We start from the raw sequence: 24,345 nt of genomic DNA on the forward strand, positions 1-24,345 counted from the left end.
TTCACCCCAACAATCACTATCACCATCACAAGTAAAGAGAGGCCTAGTGACTTGATTAGTCTGCCAGTAAGTATTGGCATGAGTCAAAAAGCACTTTGAATAGCTTCAGTGTTTACACTTGATGACAATCTTTTGTTATGTCACTGCAGCAACTATGTGCTTGAAGGATAAAATACAGATTGTTCCGCAAATTCTTTCCAGTGCGTTTTAAGCAGCGCTGGAATTAAATCAGTTAGTGATGGTTACATAACGGCTTCAGCATCTGGAAACCTCCAGACCTGAGCACCGGCCAGTATCGAGGAATCTACACTCTTGTCCAACCTTAACACAGAAAAAAAAACAGAGTGAGGCAGCCAATACGGCAATAGGCTGGGCACTAGGAGAGGATGACAATATTTATATTTATATCAGCTCTGGGGTAGGATTTCTGGCACCATAACATTGTCGCACCTGTTATTTCAGTCAGCGTACGGTGCCAGGTTTCAGGGTGAGAGGTTAGGAGAGGTTAGGTGGCTGTGGCCCTCAGGCCCAACGGTGTGTATGGCTTTGTGTGTGTGTGTATTTCTTTTGTACATTTATTTTGTAGTGAATGGGCATATGGTATATTTATGTATAAGCAGAGATACAAAAAAGACTTATATATTTTATATTGTTGACAGGAAAACAGATGTTTTGTACATAAGATATTAGAAAAACGGATTTATTATTTCAGGATAATTGTCACAATAAATTACCCCTTCGCAGGTTTCCACTCTGATTCTTTACAATATCATACCATATTTTGTGTTATGTTGTATATATAATATTGGTGCGACTATTACAGTCAACTGTAGACAATATGTATACTGTGCAGGAGCATATTTACATCACATTAATATACTGTGAAAGTACAGTATGGAGGACATATTCATTTATCGCCAATGCACACACGTTAATTTGATGTGAAAGTCATGCAACAGGTAGCCATTCATTTACTGTGAGTCAACTGTACTGTACTGCATATGTTGATGCCGTTTACAAGTATAACAAAGCACAAAGACCCACTCACACGGACACGGCTGATGAGACGGATGGTTCCACGGCTGCTGTCACTCTGCAGTCACCACTCAGTGTCACTCAGGACGTGAGCCAACAAAACTCAAGGAGCCAGGCAGTCGTTCGCGTCTGGCATTTCATGTCAGTGAGCTGGGTGTTTGCCAAGGACTCCTGTCCGAGCAGTCACAGAAATATTTATATATTAATATGATTTATGATATTCAGAATTGATTTTTTTTTAATAACACAAAATGTGTCCCCTAACTTTTGAAATACTAGAATAATATTCCCATTATGTTATACCCATTATAAAATAAGTCTAAGATAAGATAAGAAACAACTTCAAAAAGTGGAAGTAAGTAAGTTGATATTGGTTGTACAAAGAAAATGAGAAAAGTTTAGGTTCTTAAGTTTATTACACAAAAAGAACAGCAAAGGCATCACCTTCATCATGATATGATTCACCACCTTAACCAAAGATCTATACTACTCGGCTGAGTGTCCTGATATGTGACCATTCAGAATTAGTAAAAGTAGAAAAAAAAGGCTTTTCAGTTTGTTTTATACGCGTCATTACTTATACACAAAAGCAAGCTCTCGTGAAGGGCCTTGAACATACATTTTAAGTGGAAATGGATTGACAGGAGACATAATGCCATTACAAACACTGAATTTCACTTTCAAAACAGGAAAATTAATAAAAAGAAACCAGCCTTTGGTACAGAGTTATACATATATATATATATATATATATATGTATATATATATATATACACATATATAAAAAGAAGGAACTCACATCTGTTGATATCAAGTGAATGTTTTTGAGTAAGCATGAAAAAAAAAAAAAAAAGAGCATAAAGAATGAGCATAAAGAAATATTTTCGTCACAGGCAAGGTACAGTCCATACATGTACTGTGGGTAATATTCAGGAAGGCAGAAGAAACAACTCTGCTCCGTTAAGCACACTGAGAGTGTGATGTCAGGGGAAATCGCCTCGACTGCCTTCATCTCTGAAAATCCCATTTTGTGCAAAAAGCACACGTTGCGCATGAAATACAAAATACTTTACAATTTAAATACATCTGTCTGAATTTCATTTGGCTGGAAGTCATTGTAGGTCATCTGAATATGAGCTAGCATCACTTTTAAAGGCATAAATACTTTATATAGAACAGGAGTATTTGACTGTTGTTGTAAAATCTTGAAGGCTACACTAGTCAAGGCTATAATTCTGACCTGAGCATAGGATATCCAGAGACAGTTGGCATGAATGACTGAGGCATCGGATGTGACTGATCCTTTGGAAGGTGATGCATTGACCTTTGACTGTCTGCTGAGGCTGTGCTGAACTCAAGCTGCTCTTGAGATCCTGCACTTGCCGTCCTTGGTCAGTTACTGTGGCGTCCACAGGATGCCATATACATTCGACCGATGAGTTAATGAACTCACAGCTGGAGCACTTAGCTGAGTCTTTAGTTATTTGGAGAAGCAGTATGTGTTTGGCATGTACAACAGAACGCTGTCATTGAAAGCTTCTGGCCTCTGGTTCGTACACACAGTGAGCTGGAGTCTCTATGTGAAAGGCGTGTGCGTAGGTAAAGGAGGAAGTGGGTTTCTGAAGACGACAGGATGGAGGTAAGATGGGGGCGGTGGTGGAGGAGGAAGAAGCGGGGGAGCGGCTGGCCCATCGTGAGGGGAGGCGTCGGTTGGCAGGACGAGTCGGCCTTGAGAAACACTTTGGGACGGAGGACGAGGAGACAGAAGACTCTTCATTTACCTGTGGAGAGACAAATGAATTAACATTTAGGATTATCACACCATCCTGTTGCCAATCAAACTCACACAGAGAGATACTTTACATTTTGTCACATGTTCCATCTGTAGTCTTCTTGACCCTAGGGAAAACAACAGGTATATTTCAAACAGGACCACTGATGAATCCACATGACATCTCACGGAAAAGGTAGGCACGCCCCTTCCTTTTCTGCTGCCACTTCACTGCACACAGTTCATTTTGAACACTGCTCCCTGGTCAAGGCTGAACTGAAGTGGTGCCACGAATCACAATCTTTGCACGAGTTCAAATTAAATTGGCCTGATAATTGCGCCAAACAATTTCTTTGACATGTGCTGGACTTTGAAGCAGAGTAATAACTTTAGCCTTCTTATTTACGTGGTTTGCCATGGGCATTTAGTCAGCTGGCTTCTTGCAGATACCTCTGTAATTACAGCACAAAATCACATGGGAGAAAATAATGAAAAATAAAAGACAAGTTGTTAAGGATGACAGACCTCTTGCCAAGTTTTGTATGCCACATCAACACTTCCATTTGTTAGTAGACTAAAAGGCATAACCTACATGCCCAGAATATAATGGTGTCTTGGCCTGCTTCTGTCTCTTAGAACATACCAGAAATAAACAACATTCCCTCTGGAGCTGTCCTCTGTTAGCAGCAATTGCTAGAGAATTCAGATTGGAACATGAGATGGACTGAATTGCTAAGTTCATTCCGGGCTACTGATAATTAACTTACTCATTATAAAGTGCAGTTTGACATAATAACATTTCAGTCTAAACAATATGCAAACTAACATTTTATGTGAGGAGAATCCCACTCAATGTGTCACCTGATTTATGGCAAGACGGGTGCTTCTACAATATGTTGTGCTTGCATGTTTAGGTGTGAATGCATCTCAGTCTGTACCCACCTGCACTATAAGCTGAATCTCTTTCACACCCATGGCAGTGTGGCTGCTGAGCTGTGCATGTGTAGTGTGTGTCTGTGCGGTGGTTGAAGTCTGTACGTGTCTTAGAGTGGGAGGGTCCATGTCCAGCATGTCTAGTTCAGTCTCCTGCTTCCCAACACTGAGGTTAGGATGTGACGTCATCTCGTTCAGTCGGCTCTGGCTTTGTTGGGCCCTAGCTGCAGTCTCGTAATTCTTCAGAATTCTTTCCACCGCTCCATAGTTGGACCTGGATCCCTCAGGCCGTGGGTACGCCGCCAGAGTGAGGGTCTTCCAGGGATGGTCGATCATCATTCGAGGTCCATGCCTGGTGGAGTCAGACTGGGAAGGAGGTGAAGACACATGCCTTGGCTGCGCCTGGTGCTCTGGCTGAGTCACCGGTCTTTGTTTGTTCTCCACAGGCAACTGCTGGATTGGGGCAACCACTCTGGCTGCAGGCTGAAGCTTTGCTCCATGTGGAATCTCATTCATCAAGTTGGAATCCTCCATGTTCTGTCCTGGCTGGTTATTTGCAGACGAGACAGGCTCACAGAAGACAGCCCCAGTGGCTGCTCTTCGCTGTGTTTTCCTGGAAGGACTGCTTGGTGTTTGAACTTTGTGCTTGACCTCAGGCTGGTGAGCAGGACTCTGGGAGATTATTGTGGTGGTGTCCCTGAGTCCAACCTGTGGCTGTTCAAATAAAAGATCAGATGGGGTGTCTTGCTTTATTCTGACCCCCTGGCTTTCAAGACCACATCTCAGTCCCTTTGGTAGGACCTCAGTATTCTGAAATGTGGAATCTGATATGACCTCAGGATTCACACCCAAAACACAGGTGCTGAAATCAGTACAGTGTGGCTGAAATCCTGTCTCCCTGGGCAGTAAAACGTCTGTTGCTGCTTGGCAACCCAGAGAGGAGGCATCTGTAATAGTAAAACTGTCTTGTTGCTTTACACCACGGCCCATCTCAGCCTGAAACAAAGTTCGGTTGAACTCAGCTGTTTTTTGTTCCAGCATTATGTTTCTTCTGGAGCCCTGGAGGTCAGGGCTGACAGGTGTTTTTTCCAGACTGGACAACAATACATCTACAGGTAATTCTGTGACCCCTGGAGGCGTTTGCGGATCAGGATATTTGAGGTTACCGACACCAGGGTTGTAATCTGAGCGCAAGTCTTTCGCAGTACTCAGTGTGCTCACCTCAGAGAAACTCTTCTGTACTGTCTCACAGGGAGATAACTTGCTGCTGCTGAACTTGCTAGCATCACAGGACCAGCGGTTGTGGCAGCAGGCCGTATTGCAGTTAGAGTGAGCAGGAGCAGAGCAGGATGATACTGCACCATCAATGAAAACCTTTCCTTCATTTTCTTGTAGCATCGCCTCGAACTTCCTGACGATGGAGGGGCTACTGCACTTTCTGTCCACGAGAACACTGGGGCTGTGGCACCTTTTCGCTGTAGTTGTGGGGGATTCTGGGATGTGGAGTTCTGTGTCTGTTAGGGCAGAGGGGCTCAGGTTCCAGGAGGAGGAGCGTGGTGGGATGGGTGGAGCTGCTGTGTCTATTTCAGAGAGTATCGTCTGTGTGTCTCTGCAGCTGTTGGGATCAGCAGCACTTGTTCTCCAGGAGTCACTCACAGTGTTGGCCCGCCAGGTGTTATCTGGTGACAAAGTGATCCAGTTTTCCCTCTCCAAGGCCCGGAAATCATCGTAGATTTGACTGAGGTCGCAGGGAGGTTCATCCTCCTCATTTACACCCAGGAATTCAGACTGATTCCTGGAGGAAATTAAACAGAAGAAGGCATTTAGTTTATTTAAATGAGTCCATTTCAAACCATGTCATATTTCTAAATTAATTTCGCCATGCTAAACTATGTCTAGCTACTCACAACAGACATGACACTGAGATTCTGATCTGTACAAGCACATAAATACAAGCGAGCAGCATAGTTTCATGTTGATACCGGAAAGTTAAAATGGATTTTATTTACCTCTTATCGCCACTCTTGTTTCTGATCTCATCCTGGTAGCTGCAGAGCTCCTCGCTTACACGTGCTATCTCCTTCAGCGCCTGAGACAAAGATATACAAAGAGACAAGCTGGATATTAAGTGATGCTTGAGAAATGTACACAAATGGTAGATTAAGAGGACTGGAAATCTGAAGAAACCAAGGAATGATGAAGGAGAAAAATTAAACTACAGGATTACTGGTGATCAGACAAGCATTTGACAGCACAGAGAGGTAAAGACTAATGTGTCTAATGTGACCCATATGTCTTTCATAAACAGGAAATGGTTTGAAACACTTACAGCATTAAGAGTAGTGGTGTTCCTCTTCTTGTCACTGCCATACAGGTCTGCCCAAACAGGACTTTCTTGTGGACTGACAGGGACATTGTTTTCATTCCCATACGAAGCATTTTTCTGTGGCGTTTGACATTCAGGAGCTCCATTAAAAATAGCAGCCATCTCTGTCGTATCAACAGAAACTCTTTTATTATCAACAAAGTCTTGCTGCCAAGTGCCCCTGGATCTCAAGTCGTCCACCAGCGAAGGCTGTGGCAGTTCATTCTGAGAAAACGGACCACCGATATTGAAGTCACAGAGGCTGTCTACTTGGAAACGGCTATGTTGACGACTCTCTCTGTCAATGATGTTTCTGCTGAGACCAAAGCCAGGAAACGACGCTTGTCTGCTTTGCTCCGATTGACTGCTGCTGCTGTGCGGCTCAGAGCACGAGTTGTCGCTGAGCAAACTGGAGCCTGTGCTGGTGGAAGGTATGCTCAGTCTGTGCACGACATCATCACTGTCCAGTCTGGTCCCCTCTCGCTTGAATCTCACTTCACAGTACAGCTACAAACAGGAAAGAGAAACAAATGTCATCATATTTTTCAAATGTATCTAGTTTTCAAAATTGAAAACTAGATCTTGGATTAAATTACTAATAAATCATAAATAATAAATCACACAGTCAAATACACCTGTTTATCCAGTAATGTGCTCAAAGCAGAATTATAAACTGTGTTATTTCTGAAATGACTCCACCTTGGCGCTCATAATGGGAGGGAAAATCAGTCAAGTATAAAAGTATGATGAATGTAAATGGCAAAATGATTAAATACTACTACTACTACACCAATATACACCAACTCCAACTACTCTAATATAGGAAGATAATGAATGAGGAAAGGCAACTAAGCAGCAAATCTTATGAACATATTTAGACCACATCTAAAAAAAAAAAAAAAAGGAAAAAGACATTCCACAAATTCTTTCACATAAATGGATGACCTCTAGCCTCGTACCATGAAATCTCAAAATAGTAACTATTTCATGTTGACTGGGCTCGTTTCCCATCATGCAATGTCTCGATGGGACTTTAGTCTGCTTTATTCCTCTGCAGTTTTCCCCTCTCATTTTCTGGTCTCAGGGGCAAATGAGAGCCACATGTTCTTTTCATAGCAGGCCTTTTTCCGTGCCTTTGCACTCTGTATAGCCTCTTTCATTAAAAACTGTAAATCTGCTGATTTAACCATGTCAGATTGTAATCTGCTGTTGGCCTTGAGCTTCATCACAACACATGATTAACTTTTCTGTCTTGTTACTTTGACTCTGCCTCTGTTGCATGCCATCTTCCCCTTTCTATAACACCTCAGGTCCCAGACTGTCTTCATCACTGTATTTGTCTCAGTGCCCAGAGGTCAGAGCTACAACAGAGCCCACACCCTCCCCTTCCACTCCTTCCTTTTCTCACATTCTGCAGCTGCAATGATGTGGGATATTGTTTTGACAGCGTTGGTGTTTAACAGGATGTGTAGGAGGGAGATGTAACACACTTAAGGAAGAAAAAAAAATATATATAAATCACTGAATCTTGACAAACGCAGCATTTCCATTCAACCACGCAGTCACTCCATCATACCTTCTCTATTTTCTTCTGCATATCTTTCAGCTGGGTCTCCCATTCCTTCCTCTCTATGTCAAACCTCTCCAAAAGCTCAGCTTTTTCTCGTAACCAGTCCCTCTCATTGTGCTCCAGACGATAGCGCAGGTCCATGGCGGTTGAGCGCGTGTCTGCCAGGAGCCTCCGCTGCTCCTCCCTCTCTCGGTGGAGAGTTGGGGTCTCACCGCACTGCGCTTGAGTGCCCCGCGGCGCCACAGAACCAAGACCTGCTGCTGACTGGACCCCTCTACTTGCCAATCCGGTACCTTCTCTAACCTCCAACTGAAGGACAAGAAAGATAACATGAACAGAGAGCACAGATGAGAAGTACAAAGAGAGGAGAGGAAGGAAAGAGTATGAGAGACACACACGCAGTCAATGTTAATGAGAGATAGATTTTAGGTGGAGAAAAGAGGATGAGATCCAGACGAAAAGCAAGGCAGGAGTGAGAAACAGAGTTTAGAGTGGAATTAAGGGAATGAAGGAGTGGCAGGAAGAGAAGGTGGAGGAAGTGGGGGAATAACACACCATGGGGATGAGTGTGAGTGGGTTCAGTGAAAGGAAGAGAAGAGAATAAAGCTGACAATATTCTTTAAAAAATCACACATATTGGTTCAAAGGTCACGTCTCTTGTCTATGGTACGTCACTAACACAGGATACACTGCAGGATACGGCGGATCAGCAAAATCTGTCTGCAGAGGATGCATATGGCCTCAGGCAAACAACACGCGGTGTATCACCTTTTAGAGAAAAACACTCAGAAGAGGGGACATTGACATAGATATTGGTCATAAGACTTCAATAAATAATTAACTCTAATTGATTTCAACAGTGACCATACAAAAATGCCAATTTCATTAGGTTCAACTGGACATTTTTGGTTCACTGACAGTGTTTCTAAGTGTCGTTATGAAATGCCCAATTCACAGAAATACCATGGGCATTTCCCCGGGGAATTTCACTGAGTGTGTTACAGCCAAAACCACAAACCAAAAGAATGTTATCGCTTCAATTATAATGAAAAGATATTTTACAAAACAAATTTACATTGTACAGACTTTGAAGTATGATGGTTTTTTTTGGTTTTTCTGGCACCTCAGCAAGACCACTGAGTAAGACTGATGTTTGTGTGTGCGTACCACATATATTCTCTGATCTCGAGAATGTCTGCTTTTGAAATACTAAAGAATGAGGGTGTGTTTCAGTACATGGGTCTGTACGTTCTGTGGTACATATGTACATTTCTGTCTGATGCTAATAAAAGCAGGGGAACATTCTTGGTTTTTATGCATGTGCATATGCCTTAGTGTGTGTATGTGTACATGTGTGCGTGTGTAACTATACATGTCTCTAGTTGGCTGTTAGGTAGGCTGTTTGGTTAGGGTTAGGCATTAACTGTTTATGGTTAAGGTTAAGGATAACACTTTGTTTCGGCTGCCAAACTGAATGCAGTGTCCTAAGAAGAATAGCTGTGCAAGTCTGTGTGTGTGTGTTTAGAAAAAGGAGAGATAATGCATACAAGTGTGCCTGAGTGTGTTCCCTCACAGACATTGTCCCAGCCTCGGTCATGGTGCTATTTCTGCCTATGGCCTAGGGTCAAGAAATTATGGTGTAGGAAAACAAGTCAACCCTTTCTGTGTGCCTGTGACTCTTCTTAAAGTTCTCCACAATTACAGATGGGTGATGATGGGTGCTGTCCTCGGTCTATTTAAACGCCCATATGTAAACAAGCACCGAAAGTGCAAAAACAAGATGGTTGGAATCAAAATAAATGGACTGTAGTACATTTGTCAGTGATTAGGACAGCAGAGGCAGAGGAAGTTGTGGAGCAAGCAAACATGCAAACAGCTGGATCCTGAAAAACACACTCAAGCACACAGATACAAATTCAATATGGCACAGTCCCGGTGTGCCATATCCGGCTAGTCCTGACCACCCTGTCATCGGTTGGCACAGGGTATATAAAGGTAACTGTGTCACCACGGTGACCCACTATAAATAGTGGCCTACAATGTCACATTCCTGTGGGAGGTGGAGAGACATAGTGAAGGGGGGACTTCACTGCTCAGGCAGAGTGAGATATCTCCTATAGGTGCCAGTAGTTTTCATAAATCAGCGGCATGCAGAGAAATATGCGTGTAAATATCCAGAAATCCAAAAACAACAGGAAGTCAAAATCCAATTCACTCACAGTGCTTTCATTAAAATCTCACTCAGAATAATTTCTGGTACAGTAGTGTGATACACACTATCAACTGAGGCCAATTCAGTAAATTACTGTTGTGGCTGCACTGCTTCAGTATGTCTGAAGAGTCAGATGATCTGTGAGAGGATGTAAACCAACCACAAAATATGTAAGACAGGAAAATCGTATACATGAAACATGAGTGTGTGGACATATGAGGACTCTCCTGGTTAATAATAGATAATGACAACTTCAGCAGGAAAATAAGCAAACGCCATTTCACTTACAGTGCCACTACCTTAAATACAGTATCCCCCAATAAATGTAAATTCCACTTCATGTCTGTATGCTTTAGAATAATGCTCCAAGTGTTTCTTCACTGGGAGCGTGTGCTGCTGCATTCTCTCTTCAAAGTGTGATTGGAGCAGAATACTCATACCTTTATGATAGCAAACTGTCTTCACTGTAGCTTTTTGACAGGGTTCTTCTCGCACATAAATGCTCATGCGCTGACTCATTAGTTAATCATCCAAACTTTCACCCTCACAATTACCCTCTATCTCCTTAACCCTCTGTTTGAGCTAAAAACACTTCTTCGCTTACATGTGTAAAAAGACAGAGGAGTTTCTCACCCATGTTGAAATTGCTCACACGTTTCACTTTGATGTGAAGTAAAGTTTCACCCACTTTACACTGATCCACATGCATTCCTGTGTATTCTTTAATCTGGTTGCAAGAACTCTGAATTGCCTTACATCTAATTTATTCTCATTATCAAATGAGATGAAGTGGGGGAAAAAAAATGTTGTCGTCCGTCAGTCTATACGTTCATTGACGTGGAGTTCACGTTAAACTGCACATAACACTGTATTTTGAGCTTCATGAGTAGCCTTTGATAAGCGTTTGGTAAACAAATATCATTAAATATAACCTGTAGCAGGATGTAGCATCAGGACAAAACAACTGCTAACAATGGAGCTTACCCCGCCCAGCAAGGCTTCACTCCAAGTCATTTCCTTTGGTCTGTTTGTGCAATTAATATTGAAAACTGTTACCGTAGGTACGTGTATGGGTCCACATACATGAGAAAACAAAGACTAAACATTATTGCAAATGAAAAAGAAGAACATCCCAAATGAATCACCTTGATCTCCTCTAGCCTTCAGAGTGGCAGACCTCTCTCAGAGGAGATAGATAACTCAAGTACCTCATATGTCCATCAGCATATTGGTAAAAAAAAAGAAAAACATCTGTGCATGTATGGGGCATACTGGCATGACTGTATAACCTCCTGCAGTAGATCAAGCCTCCGCTCCCGCTGCCTCACTGGGCTTTTCAAACACAAAACAGAACCGTAAATGTCTGTTTTTGTAAGGTTCTCTGTCAACCACACTGTGAGAAGGCACAGAGCCAGCAGGACAAAGAAAAGAGCTGAACGAGAACACTGCCATCCACTCACAAGAGAGAGCGATCGCACAGCAGTTAAACCATATACAGTACAGTATGTGTCGTTCATTACTTGGAAAAAGCCATGTTACTGTGTTGCATTCCTGGGTCCTCTGTGATCTTATTACTTTCACCACATTACAGAATTTCTGAGACTTATTTGATTATTGTACTCGCTCCAAACGGACAAAAACAAAAGGGGGGAGCTGTATTTAAAAGGTGAACGCATGACAAATCAGTTTGAAGCCTGTGATATGATCCATATGGATTCAGTCAGCATAGAAGCACGGACAGTGTCACAAAGAGAAGTAAGTACACAGAGAAATCAAAGTCTAAATCAATTTCACATCCGAGCAAACAATTCCATTATCTGATATGCTCAACCCTTAAAAGCCACCTTGCTTTGAAGAATATGCAGTGGTCTTTTAAGTGTTGTGTGTAATGCCTGATACAGAATGGCACTGGTATGCAAACACCACGGTGTATTTTCTCCCCATTTTGAGAACCACTTAACGGTTGCTGCCCGTGGTAACCACAGGTTAACATTTCGTCTGCTGAGAGAAAGTTGTTAAAAGCTGAGCCTGCTGTTTATGTCTGGCTGAGCGGGGATCACTGAGTTTGTCTCCCCAGTGAAAATCTTTTGTCTAAGCTGAGGCTTGAGTTGGAGGGATGCCAGGGTGACTTATCACCATGTCATGTGGGTGGCAAACGTGGCAAGCCCAGCTTATACAAAACTAAAGGCCACACATGCATCGACATTAGAAGGTAAACAAATCTATGCTCGTGTTCAGAATCTAAAGTCAAAAAATGCATCCTTTATTTTGTATCAGGGAGGTTGCCCCATATTTCCCTTATTTTGCTTTTGGATAAATAAGCTCTGAGTCGCACCTTTTCCTAGATAAACAGTTTGCGCTCACACACAACCACACATATTAAACTGCCACTGACGCAACAGGTCCCTTTGAATACAGCCCCCAAAACTCCACCCACACGTCATCATCATCACCAACACCATCATCCTCATCATCATCGTCCTTCACCTGCGCAATCCTGCATTTGAGCTCTGCCTTCTCCAGCTCCCAGGCACATCTGTCTCTGGTGTACTGCAGCTGGAGTTCGCTCCTCTTCTCTTCCTCTCTCTTCACCTCTGCCTGCACTTCCTCCAAAACCGTCTTCAGGTCCAGCAGAATCCTCCTGTTCTCCCCTCCCTGCATGGAAACACATTTGGAAGCAGTCTTGTCAGCCCAACATGCCAGACAAGCAGTGTCTGTCTTCCGCCAAACAGAAGTTAAAGCATTCCACTACAAACCAAATTGTTGTGCACACTGGTGTGTGCAACTATCAAGTGTTTAGCCTGAACGAATATTCTAAAATTGTTATTCTCCAATACTCCAATAATACATAATTGTATTTTCCCACATACCAACATAATTAGAACAGGAAAAAGACAGTGGCCTAAGTATTTTTGGAGTACCACAGACACACCAAAGGCCCACACAGATATAAACACAGTGCTGACTTTTCACTCAAGTGGTAATTAGTTCCAATTACTTGTAAGTCAGCCACTTCTCTCAACAACGATTCCTTCTCACGCGTCCACCCATCCTTGTCCTGAACATGTCGCTTTTTCAATTCGTCAAATTTCTTTTTAAGTCGCATGTGTTGTGTTTGCTGCTGCTGCTGCTGCTGCTGAGGTGATTCAGGTCTAGACCACATTTGTCCCCCGAGCATCTCGAGCTGTGTTCCAAGTACACCTTCTTCTCCTCCTCCTCCGGTTGAAGTACCGAACTGGGACTCGTAGACCTGACTGAAGACGGTGGGCGGAGAGGAGATCCTTCTGAGCGGATTGCGGGCTTTCCCCCTGCCTCTGTCTGTCCTGTCCATCCTGGAGCTCGGCACAAACTCCCATCCCTGAGAAGGGACGTATCCCCCGCCAGCACCGCCCCCTCCGTGCAGCCCAGAGCCGTTCATTAACGCACTCCACATTTCTCGAGCGCATCAACATAAATCATTAAAACACAACGTAAGTGGTTAAAGTATTTGAAGCTGATGGACAATCTGATCTGTGAGTATCCATTTCTGCGTTTACTCTGCGTCAAAGCGCACATTATCCAAACCCGGCTGAATCCGCCGTGGGCTGCACATCAGCACCGAGGACACCAGTCACCACAGTGCACACACACGCGGCGGCACTGGACGCTTCGGTCTCTTCCATGTCTTCACGGAGATAATGTCAGACCATTCCTGGGCCACAGTCCTGGGCCCCGCGGTGTCCTCCTCACTGCTGCGATCGTCAATGCGCGTTTGGCTTTTTCACATGTTTGCGCTGAAACCAAGACGCGCAGCGCCGTGTGTGCTTGTGCGTCCCTCTCTCTCTCTCTCTCTCTCTCTCTCTTCTGCACAGAGCCAGGAGTCCAGAAACCCAGAGCTGCAGGAGTAGACGTGCAGGCTAACCACTCAGACGCGAATGGGAGAAGTTCCCAAAAATATCACAGCCTCGAACTGCAAGAGCAGCGGGTATTTTTACCTCCTGTAACCATGAGTTACTTTTCCCAAAGCCGGAGGAGTCAGAGCGCAGCGGCGTCTGCAGGAGGCAGCACGAGCCACGTCCGTCCATCAATCCATCAACACCGCGATTCTCTAATTACATCTCACAGGATGCGCCACTTAACGCTGTATCCATGGCAATAAATTAACTCTCGCGACAAAACGTCACAGGCTGAGGACAAACAAGTGTGATAGAGGCTACACGCACAGGTGGGTGATATATTATTGGACGCGAAATACTTTTCCAGTCGTTTATTTATTAAATAAACATTGAATGATATGGATAACATTAACTTGTGATTAATACTAATATTAGGAGTTAATAGTTAATAGGATGGTCCACAAACGGTTTTGGAAGATCTGAAGGAAACATCTTCTGCACTGTTGCAAAAGGTGTCGTTACAAATGCGTTGGCTCCTTAACTACCTTTCCTGTTTCCTCAACCCTTGAGTCCTCCCTGCCTTCCGGCATTGATCATCCACAGTCTTAGTGAAACAGGAGCTGGCTATCACGAGGAAAGGACGAGGGCAGGGCATTTTTTTATAACCTCAGGTTTGAAATAATGTAGCATAACACCAGGCCTGAAAACAGCAGCAGTTACTTTGTTACTTCGCTACACAATAATAGTATCGCACGACTTTGATGCTTACATATAGAGCTCTGCTCCTCTCGAGCGCAAAAACAAGCCACGACGCACGTGTCGTTTGACAGAATGACGAACCCTTACCTCTCCCTCTTCTTTTAATATGCTCCCGAAAGCTGTGATGAATTGTCAACCATTAGAGATTAAACCACGAGAGTCCACATGTCGAGGAGCTGTAGCTGAAGTCTGAACTGGAATGCAGTGGCTTAGTTAGAACCAACTGGTGAGCGAGAGACCGAGAGAGAGAAAGAGAGAGAGAGAGCCTACAGTCAAAACGATGCTTTCATTAACTCTTCACGTCTCTCTCTCTCTCGCTCCCTCTCTCTCCACAGCTGGACTTAATCAGTGACGTCAGATATCCCACCAGTTCCCACCTCCATCCTGGTGGTCAGGTCCTTGGTGAAACTGGCCTCTCATCATTCATCTTTCCTTGGTTCATTATTCAGAGCTGCACCGGAGCAACAGCTCATACACACTTCTTCTGACTGTCAAATAACCACATTCCAAATAGCACATGATGAGTCACACATCTGCATCTGCCTCAGAGAAACCTGCCAGAGTCCCTGTGTGAGTCAGTGTTTGTTTCAGAATCAGACAGTGTGTCAGTGTATAAGTGCCAGTGATATTATAGAGAGTGTGTGTGTGCGCGTGTGCCTGCCAGGTCAGGGCAGGGCACTCATAACACCAGCACTGTACTGCTCACAGACCCAACAGAGGAAAACCTTGTGGTTGGGTGGCTAAACCTTTTTTTTGGCTTCCCTGGATAAATTAAATTAAAAATGAAACAACAATAATCTACGAAGCATGAGCAACAAACGAGCAGTACATTTTTAAACTGTTATCAACAGGATAGATTCTCAGCACTTCTCTCAGTCTCTCCACAACATGTTTAGATTCCAATAAAAGGGCCTGCCCATCCACACATGCGTTTTCAATTAATGTGGCTCATTAAATTGACACTGTTGTGAGCAAATTGGGCAATAATATTACACATTGTCACCAGTCTTTGTTTACTCTGGTGAAAAGAAAAGCCCAGCCACAGTCAGTCAGCATCTATACTTACAGTAAGGGAAAACACATGTGAGTGAATGTGGCACATAAAACTGGACCTGGTATTAATATTTATCCTGAGAAATCCAATCACAAGTACAACTGTTCACACTCTGCAATAACATGCGTTGTGGATGCATCTCCTAGTGTGACCTTTAGTGATGTGCCGCCACGTTCCTGCGCGATTTCCAAACACACATTTATATTTTCTAACAACTCTGACTGTACAGAAAGCGATCAAAAAGAGTTAAGAGGAGCTGTTGATTAAAGCACCACTCATGTTGCTGTAACATGAAATAACATGTAAAACATAATCTTGCAAAATGCAACAGTGGCTTCAATTAAATCAACATATGGGCACTGAGATGAGAAGTGGGACGTCTGCTGAGGAGGTGGACTCTAATCTGTCCTGAGGACCGACTGCTTTCATGCATGTTCAGGAATGTGGCCATGTGGTTCCTCAAACCACCTTCAAATGTGTTTTTTGACATCACATCTAAGGATGCTGTCAACATGTGATCAATCAGTCATGACAGATGTTAAAACCAGGTCTTAGATTGTCTGCTAATGTCCCATTACCCATATTCAGATAAGTTCACTGACACTCACCTTAAAGTTTCACTGTCGCTCCGCGGTGTTCACTCGCCGATAAATGTTGAAAGCATCAGTGTGCGCGAGAGGCTGGGGTCGTATGTGGGAAATTATAGTTTCCTGTACCTTGAGTGACCTTATGACATGTGACGTGTTCAACATAACAGCACTGAAATGAATGAATAATAAAATAAATAAAAATTAATAAATGAATGAATGAATGAATAAATAAATAAATGAAAAAGCAATTGTGAAAATGTAGAAAAATACAGTAACCGAGTGTGTGCTTTACAGAACAAAGAACAGGGTGAAAAGGAATACCAATTTAAAAATAGTGGCATAGGAGAGTGAGGAAAACAGAACAAGGATGAGGATTAGCAAAATAATGGGCTGAAACATCTTGATGAATGATGTTATAGAAGGAGGGGAAGGAGGAAGAGGGGAGAGAGGCAGAATGACCAGTTAGATAAGTGCATATTAGTCGACACAAAATTAAAGTCGTGCAGTGTTTATGCTTTAGCTTACAGACAGCGGCTCCTCTGCCTGTTTGTCCTCCTGTTTGGGGACGTCCAGCCGGTCTATGAAGCTCTGCAGTTCCTTCCGGAAGGCTTTCATCTGAGCATTGATACGGTACAGTAGCTCATGCTCTCTGATCCTGTAGAGGAGGAGAATGAAAGAGAGAGGACTCAATTAGCAATTAAACAACTTGAAATACAATTTCCACAAATAAAAAGGAGTTGTTTTGTGCCATTTTTACCTGCCGCCTTCTTCATCCTCATCCATCCTTGCAAACAGCTCTCCGTTAGTGACGTACACTCGGGCCTCAGCAATGATAGTGGTGGTGTCAGCGATGAGCCTGTCAATGGTCCGAACCAGCCTCTCTGCCTCTATGCGGATGTCTATCATCTGCTGGCGGTCCTTCAGGCTTCTGGATAAAAAACGGCTCTCCACAGGTGAGTAAAGGGAGCGTGTGGGGGTGAGGCACCGGATGTTCCTCACCTCATCAGAGTCACTCTCCCCTCCAATAGGGCCCTCACGCTTGCGGTGGGGTGGGAGGAGACGAGGGGAAGAGGCTGAGGCAGAGGGGGTGTCGTCGTCCCGTCCTCCATCGCTCTCTGCGTCACTGTCCCGTGGACTGCCACGGATGCCCAGGTGGGAAGCCAGGTCATAGCGCTGCATGTTGGAGAGCAGCACACGGTTCTCGTACTGGAGCTGCATAACTTTGCCGCTCAGTTCATTGATCTGCAGACGTGCAGCTTTCAGCTCTTCCTGGAGGGCCTCCATTTTGGCCGCGTCAGCTCCTCCTGGGGATGAAACAAGGAGGCAATGAAAAGTGGAACACTTCTGTAAATGAGACTGTGCTGTACAGCTCCTGGAGGCTTTGTGAAACACATTCTCTATCTGATACATGCAGCTGAAACAGAAGAAGAGGAAGAGAGAGTCTTTGTTCTGCTGTTGACTCATCTCCATCAACAATGACAGTGAAAAAAGAAAGAAACACAAACCTCCTCCATGTCTCGATCCGACTTCATGCGATCCGGCCTTGTATTTCAGTTTATTGAGTTCACTTGTCACCTAAAGATGAAAAATAAATAATAATAATAATTATCACTGAGACTTACATAACAGCTGTTTTTTATAAGATGCACTTGAACGTCCAGTATGTCACAATTAGGAGGCTTTATTAGAAGAAATTAAATAAGTGTATGTGTATGTGTGTAACTATGGGTTGTTTTGGCCAACCCCTGAATACGACCCAAGTGTTAGTGATGGGTTAGGGCTAACAAAAGACAGGGCTAGGCAGTAAGTAACGCGCCTTTGTGTGTAAAAGTTACTAACATTACAATCCGGATATTAAAGCAACAATGAGTTACACAGGTCAGGAAACGGGTGCAATCAAAATAATACCTTTTTGTTCTCCTCTTCTACATCTGCTAGATTCCTGCGAAGAAGTTCTGCCTCGTCTTCGACCAGCTGAAGCTGCTGCCTCAGCTCGGACAGAGCCTCGCCCTGCTCTCTGCATTGTTGACCGTCACTGCCAGAGCCGTCCAAGCCTGCTGCCGCCATACTAGGTGAGGAGAAGTGAAAGCATTGATTTATGTGCAGGTTTATTTACGTCTCACTCTTTTCTTCTACTTTTATATTCATTACCCTCATCAATTCTCCATGATATTGTAATGTAATTGTTTACAACTATCACTACTTTTGGACCAGAAATGGTTTCAATCATTGATCGCAAAGTACCTGTCCTCCCTCATGTCGTCCAGCTCAGCCTTCAGCCCCCTGTTCTCCACCTCCAACTCCACAATCTTCCTCCCGAGGATATTCGCCTCCTCCTCCACCAGGCGCAAGCGGAGCTTCAGCTCTGATTCACGGGTGGTGGGAGGACCTCCAGCTTCGCCTTTAGGCAGAGGACTATCCACGTCCCCGTAGAAAGAGCGGTACTTCTGCAGCTCCTGCTCCAGTCTGTCCTTTTCTTTGTCGATTTTTGCCATCTTCTTCCTCATCAAGATGGCTTCTTCCTTGATGAAGGCTAGCTGGCATTTCAGATCCTCATTTTCTTCCTATGAAGAGGGATGGAGATTGTGTATTTACCTTTTGGTTACAGTCTCATGGGCAGTAAATGTATTTTTGCAAAAAATCTACATGGAAGTAAAAACAAAGTATTTATGTAAGATGGTAAAAGCTATAAGGAAGTTAGGTTCTTTACAGATCCAGAATGTCTTCTGGATCCAGTGGCTCAAAATGTAAAATGTTAATGCAAAGACTTAGCGGAGGCTTAAGTGTTAATGTTAACTAATTTAAATGTTGACTCACTTCGACCGGTGTCTGTGGGATCCTTCTCTCTGCCTTCGGTCCATCCTTGTTTCCTTTCCTTTTGAGTGAGAGCTGCGGGGAAACATCAGCAGTGGTTACATCAGCAGCAGCAGCAGCAGCAGCTCAGTGTTTTCTTACTGGAGTGACTGATATCATCCAGATGTATGGAACATAGTGAACTCTCGGTAATGGAAAAAAAAAAAAGGGTCCACTCTAACTCACTCTCCAGAACACTGATGGTAAATTCAGCTCATGCTGATCTGAGTGCCAGTGCAAATTCTATAGCTATTAAATGAAAAACACCCGCAGAACGTGCATTTCTAAATGCACTTTTTTTTATGTCATTAATCTGACACAAATCTGTTATGTCACTGTGCTGCCGGCCAGTGTGAGCTGCAGCACAGACAGTGAACTGTACTCAATACTTAGCACTCATTTTTAGCTTTCGGGAATTAATTAGGGGAGCTTCTTTCAAGTTGACAGCTCAAGTGTGGTTGTGGTTGATACATTATCAACATTTATTTCGCCACATGTGCATCCGAACACACCAACGTTTCCATGAACACGCCTGCGACCTGGAGACTCAAGTTCACTGATAACATGGCTGCCAGATTTAACCACTTAACAAAAGGCTCATAAATTCATATTTATATACAAGATCCAGTTCTGCCATGACTTATCCTGGTCTGCAGAATACTCCTTAATAATAGTCATATAATATAGTCTAAAAAAATGTTGGTAAATATGAGCAAAGGATTTAAAATGCTGAAGTCACAAAACAAAACATTTACGCAGTGGATCAACAACTCCTGTGTGTAATTATGTAAAACTGATTTCTTTCTCTGTGGACGTTGGCGCAGAGAGAGAGAGAGAGCGCTTTAAAAACTTCAGTTTACATATTCTTAAGATATCATTGACTGAAGCAGACATATTGGGTGAATTTTTTCGTTCAGTGGCTAAAATCTGTTTTGCCCTCTGTCCCTGTTGGCAGCCCAGGTCTCAGGCTGGTTCCCTGAAATGGCAGCATGTTCAGCAATGTGCTGTTGATAATGTGTCAATACCTCATACAAACACACTTCACAAAATGCATTTACAATGCACGCTAGAGTCATATATTATGCACTGCATAAAGTGACCTCAGCCATTATCCAACTTTCTCTTAGAAGTGACTATATATATATATATATATATATATATTGTCTTTTCTCCAGCACACGCTCACTGAAAGGTGGAACAATCAAAGGAGCACTTACGTCTTTAGCTTTCTCCAGCTCGTTCTGCAGGGCCTGCTTGGTGATCTCCACCTCTATTAGCTGCTGCCTCAGCTTCTCATTCTCCTCCTCTGTCTTTGTCCTCTTCTCCTCCACGTTCTCCAGCTCATGGTGCAGGCGCACAGACACATCCTTCGCCACCTGGAAAAAGGGACAGGAGACAAAGGAGAGGACATGGAAATCGTTATCGATTGATTGTGAATACAGAACACACAGCAGAATAACGCCAGAGACTCACCTTCAGGTCTTGCTCCAGACTCCTGAGCAGCTCTTCGTCCACCTGGCCACTTTCTGTGATCCTGAGCCTCTTCCTCTCAGCCTTCTTAAGTCGGTACTGGAGGATCCTACAGTTTTTGTTGGCTCTCTCCAGCTCTCTGCGCATGTCCTGCAGCTGACAGGCGTCCTCCTCATAGAACGTGTCGCGCATCTCATCCATCTCTGCCCGCATCTCCTCGATTTCATTCTGACAAGAAACAGAGAGGACAAATGAAATGCCTCTAAGTGACTGAAAACATGTTTTTCAGGACAAAGCCTGAAGCTGTTACAGGGTTAATTGAAGCAGTCTGCATATGCTAACAACAGGTGCGACTATTGCACTCGTTAAAAACGACCAGCTATAGCTACAAGGCACTGTCAGAATTGAAATAGATGACCACATTACCTTTAGATCCTCGTTTTCATCCTCCAGCCTCTCCAGCTCATCTTCCAGTCCCTGGTCAGGCTGTGGAGCCCGCTGAGGGCTGTCGCGCTCGGGGGACAGCTCCGGCTCTGAGGCCGGTGGTGATGCTGATTTGGTCTGCATCTTTGTTCCTTTCTTGCCCAGGCTCTTATTCAAATGAAACTGTATTAGCTCGGATTGCAAGCATCCCTCCTTCCAGAAGCCAGGTCCGCAGCCTACGGTGGCTTTGGAGCTCTTCTTGTTGCCACTCGTCGCCGCCGCGGAGGAGGAGGCCTCCCCTCCTTTCGGGTTTTTGTTCCTCAGTTTGGGAGACTTGGATGCACAGGGCTGGTCGGAGACGACGCGGCTGGAGGGCGAGGAGGCGTCGGCGGCGGCAGAGCGGGAGGGGTCGTCTGGTGTTTGGATGACGCTTCTGCTCGTTGTCGGGCTTTCAGCACCAGCAGCCTGGACAGCAGCCGCGCCTCTTGTGGCAGGAACGCCTCCGGCCTGCCGCTCCCTGCCGGCGGAAACAGGAGAATGACCTCGGCTGCTTCTCCCTCCTCCACCTCCACCACCTCCTCCCTGCTTTGACGTGACGAGTTTTGACGAGTTGCTGGCCTTCTGACCAGCTTTGGATCCACTCTCTTTGGGTCCGCCCGGTGATGAGGAGCGGTGCTGCTGCTGCTTGCGGCTGCTATTGTCTGGCTGCCGCGCGCTATCGGCAGAGGAGGACGTGTTCATCATGGTGTCAGAGGCTCAGCTCATCCTCAGCAGCATCCATTCCCTTCACCGGTATCTGTAATCAGTAATTGCCCTTTCAGTCCTAAAATGAATTGGTATTTGTATTGCCACAGTGGGCTGCTCAATGCTCGTGTTTGGGTAAGAAAAGAAAACCAAAAATAAAACAATAATAGCAATAAATGAACGTGGAATGGATTTTTCAACTTTGCACTGAATAAACAAGTTCTTTATTTTAAAAGATCAGATTTAGATGGAGCTCCATTAGCCTGAGCTTAATTAGGCGACTGTCAGTGCAAAGCGCACCGAAACAGGCAATAACTAGTGATTATGCAGTCGGCCATCCAGCCCTACTTTGATGAGGCGTGTGGGAGATCAGCTGCAGCTCGGGCAATGAAGCAATCCATACTTATGTCATGTAGAGACAGAGCAAAGAGAAGACAATGTCACACTGGCTGTTACAACCTAAGCAGCAGCAGCAGCCAATTAAAGCAAAGCTACTTGTTCTGTTGACAGACGGCAGATTCTGTGGCCTTTGATCTGATAAAAAAGACCTGGAGACAAAGGATGATCCAGACACTTGACAAGACAGTGGAGGAGAGATCCACGCTGCTGAGACAGCCACTTCCTGTCAGCCATCATTAAACTCCTCTTTCCCAACAACATCGATGACTCATATTAGCCATATATGGACGTTGAGCTCCAGCACTGAGCAGAGCATCTTTTTTTAAAAAAAAAAGCTTCCGCACAGGTGACAGTTTAAATCCCTTTTCTCTTTGTCTCTTTGGTTTGAAAAGCAAAAACATCGACTGGCGAGTCACAGAGGCTCTCCCACGCAGTCTCCCACTGAGCGCTGATCAAATGAAGACAACTTAAATTGGACTAAATACGGGTGAGTGCAGCTCTAGAGAGTTTTCTATATATAAAAACAAGTAGGAGCAGCAACAGTAAATCAGCACACAACACAGAGGCCTGACTGCACAGAACACGGTGTGTGGACCACAGTCACTGCTTTGCCCTTCATACAGGTTTACACGAGACACGTTCATGTAAAGAAAAAAGAAAAAAAGAACACGCCTCGTGCTCATAGACAAGGGTGGGTCAAACACGGGAAGCTCCAGATAAATTTCTTACCTTTACTTGGTGTTTCGTCGGATGCTGAAGGGTAGTGGTGATGAGGAGGCAGAAGGGATGCTGCTGACTCTAGCGCCCCCCGAGCTCCGAGCAACCTGTTTCAATATTCATGACATTACATCATCGACAGGGAGGAGAGCTGAGCCGAGGCGAAGCAGCAGACTGCTCTCATTGGAAGACAATGTCTCTCTCTCTCTCACACACACACACACACACACACACACACACATGCTGGTTTTTCAATCTTTGTGAGGACACTCAGACATAATGCATTTCCTAGACCCTTTACCATAATTCGAACCTAAGCCTAATTCTAACCTTAACCCTAAAACCAGCCAAAATTACCTCACAATGTTATAATGTCCTCACAAAGATGGGTTTATCCACACACATAGCTTAACCAGAGCATTAGGGACCTTGACTTAAACATAATTCATATTAGCCCTATAAACGTTCCTTCAAAAATTAGGTTCTGCCTCATTAGGACCAGGTTCGGTCTCCACTGTGCTCCTGACAAGATTAGTGTTAGTGCCAGAAAAGGTCCTTAAGTAAAGTAAAAGAAATGCAAGTACACACACACACCGTGTGCACGTTTGGGTAGCTATTCTTGTTAGGACACTACACTGACTGCCATTCCTTGACCAATAGCCAGTTCAAGCACAATTCACATTTTACTGCTAATCCTAGCCAGAGCCTCAGTAATAAGATTCTGCCTCATATGGACAAACCTTTGGTCCACACGAGGACAACTAATCCTGACAATGTCAAATTGTATATCAGAAAAGGTCCTCAGGCTATAAACATAAATACACACACATATGCACAGGTTTGAGCAGCTACTTAGAGCTGAAACAATTAATCGATGAATCGATTATGAAAATAATCGTTAGTTGCAGCTTTACAGCTACTATTTAGGACACTGCATTAACCTTTATTCATTTGAACACCCTTGGTTAGGTTAGTTAGCACCCAACTAAAATCTTATTCCTAACAATAAACATTTTATGTGTAACCTTAACTAAACTACTATTACAAATACCATTATTCACCATGTATACAGCCATTGATTAGATTTTAATTTAAAGGTTGAAACACATCCTGTACTTTGCTCATGTTCAGACAATACGTTGACTTTGATTCAGTGATGACAAATGACTCATCCGTCTCTGGATTGGATTTTAGTGAAATATGCACTTTAGTCATGGAGTTCTTCATTTTCACGCCATGTGGCTGTGGTTCAGGGATTTCAAAAAGGTCTGTACTTCCAAAGTGGTTGTTAGTTGGCCTCTATCTGCCATCTCGTTCGAGCGTTCTCACAAAAGCCTTTCAAATTAAAACCGGAGCATACGTTGTTCCAAAAATGCCCAGAAAACATTCGTGAAACAATTTGGTGTTCATTTGCAGAGGGGTAAATAAGGCAAAATGCTGTCAAGGGACAAATACTTTTCATTTCAAGTGCTGCCTGCCAACCGTTTTCCCCATAATGTCTGTGAGAGTTGTCAGGGAATAGAAAGTGTAATTAGAGTGAAACAACTTTTAAAGACCAGTCATTAAAAGTTTTCA

General features: G+C 44.0%; 1 protein-coding gene across 5 annotated transcripts; it reads right to left on the reverse strand.

Annotated features, from left to right (window-relative positions):
* Positions 1 to 1,432: 1,432 nt before the first annotated feature.
* On the reverse strand, positions 1,433 to 22,971 carry LOC131471106 (protein SOGA3-like). 5 transcript variants are annotated; one of them, XM_058647409.1, is made up of 13 exons: positions 22,783 to 22,971; positions 20,914 to 21,706; positions 20,491 to 20,715; positions 20,235 to 20,393; positions 18,982 to 19,053; positions 18,409 to 18,728; positions 18,073 to 18,232; positions 17,670 to 17,739; positions 16,922 to 17,468; positions 16,690 to 16,819; positions 16,183 to 16,563; positions 14,608 to 14,743; positions 12,431 to 12,541 (listed from the first exon to the last, which is right to left on the reverse strand). In XM_058647409.1, the coding sequence occupies exons 2-11, from the start codon at positions 21,652 to 21,654 to the stop codon at positions 16,453 to 16,455; spliced, it is 2,535 nt and encodes an 844-aa protein (XP_058503392.1). In that variant the 5' UTR covers positions 21,655 to 21,706; positions 22,783 to 22,971; the 3' UTR covers positions 12,431 to 12,541; positions 14,608 to 14,743; positions 16,183 to 16,452. The 5 variants fall into 5 exon arrangements, with proteins under 5 accessions (XP_058503387.1, XP_058503390.1, XP_058503388.1 ...); XM_058647408.1 differs by lacking the exon at positions 14,608 to 14,743 and having other exon boundaries at positions 12,453 to 12,541; XM_058647405.1 differs by lacking the exons at positions 14,608 to 14,743; positions 16,183 to 16,563; positions 16,690 to 16,819; ... (7 more) ...; positions 20,914 to 21,706; positions 22,783 to 22,971 and adding exons at positions 2,727 to 2,816; positions 2,899 to 2,934; positions 3,749 to 5,534; ... (2 more) ...; positions 7,681 to 7,983; positions 12,885 to 14,553 and having other exon boundaries at positions 12,374 to 12,541.
* Between the last annotated feature and the right edge of the window lie 1,374 nt (positions 22,972 to 24,345).

This window comes from Solea solea, chromosome 13, assembly GCF_958295425.1.
Source record: "Solea solea chromosome 13, fSolSol10.1, whole genome shotgun sequence".
NCBI classification, from domain to species: domain Eukaryota; kingdom Metazoa; phylum Chordata; class Actinopteri; order Pleuronectiformes; family Soleidae; genus Solea; species Solea solea.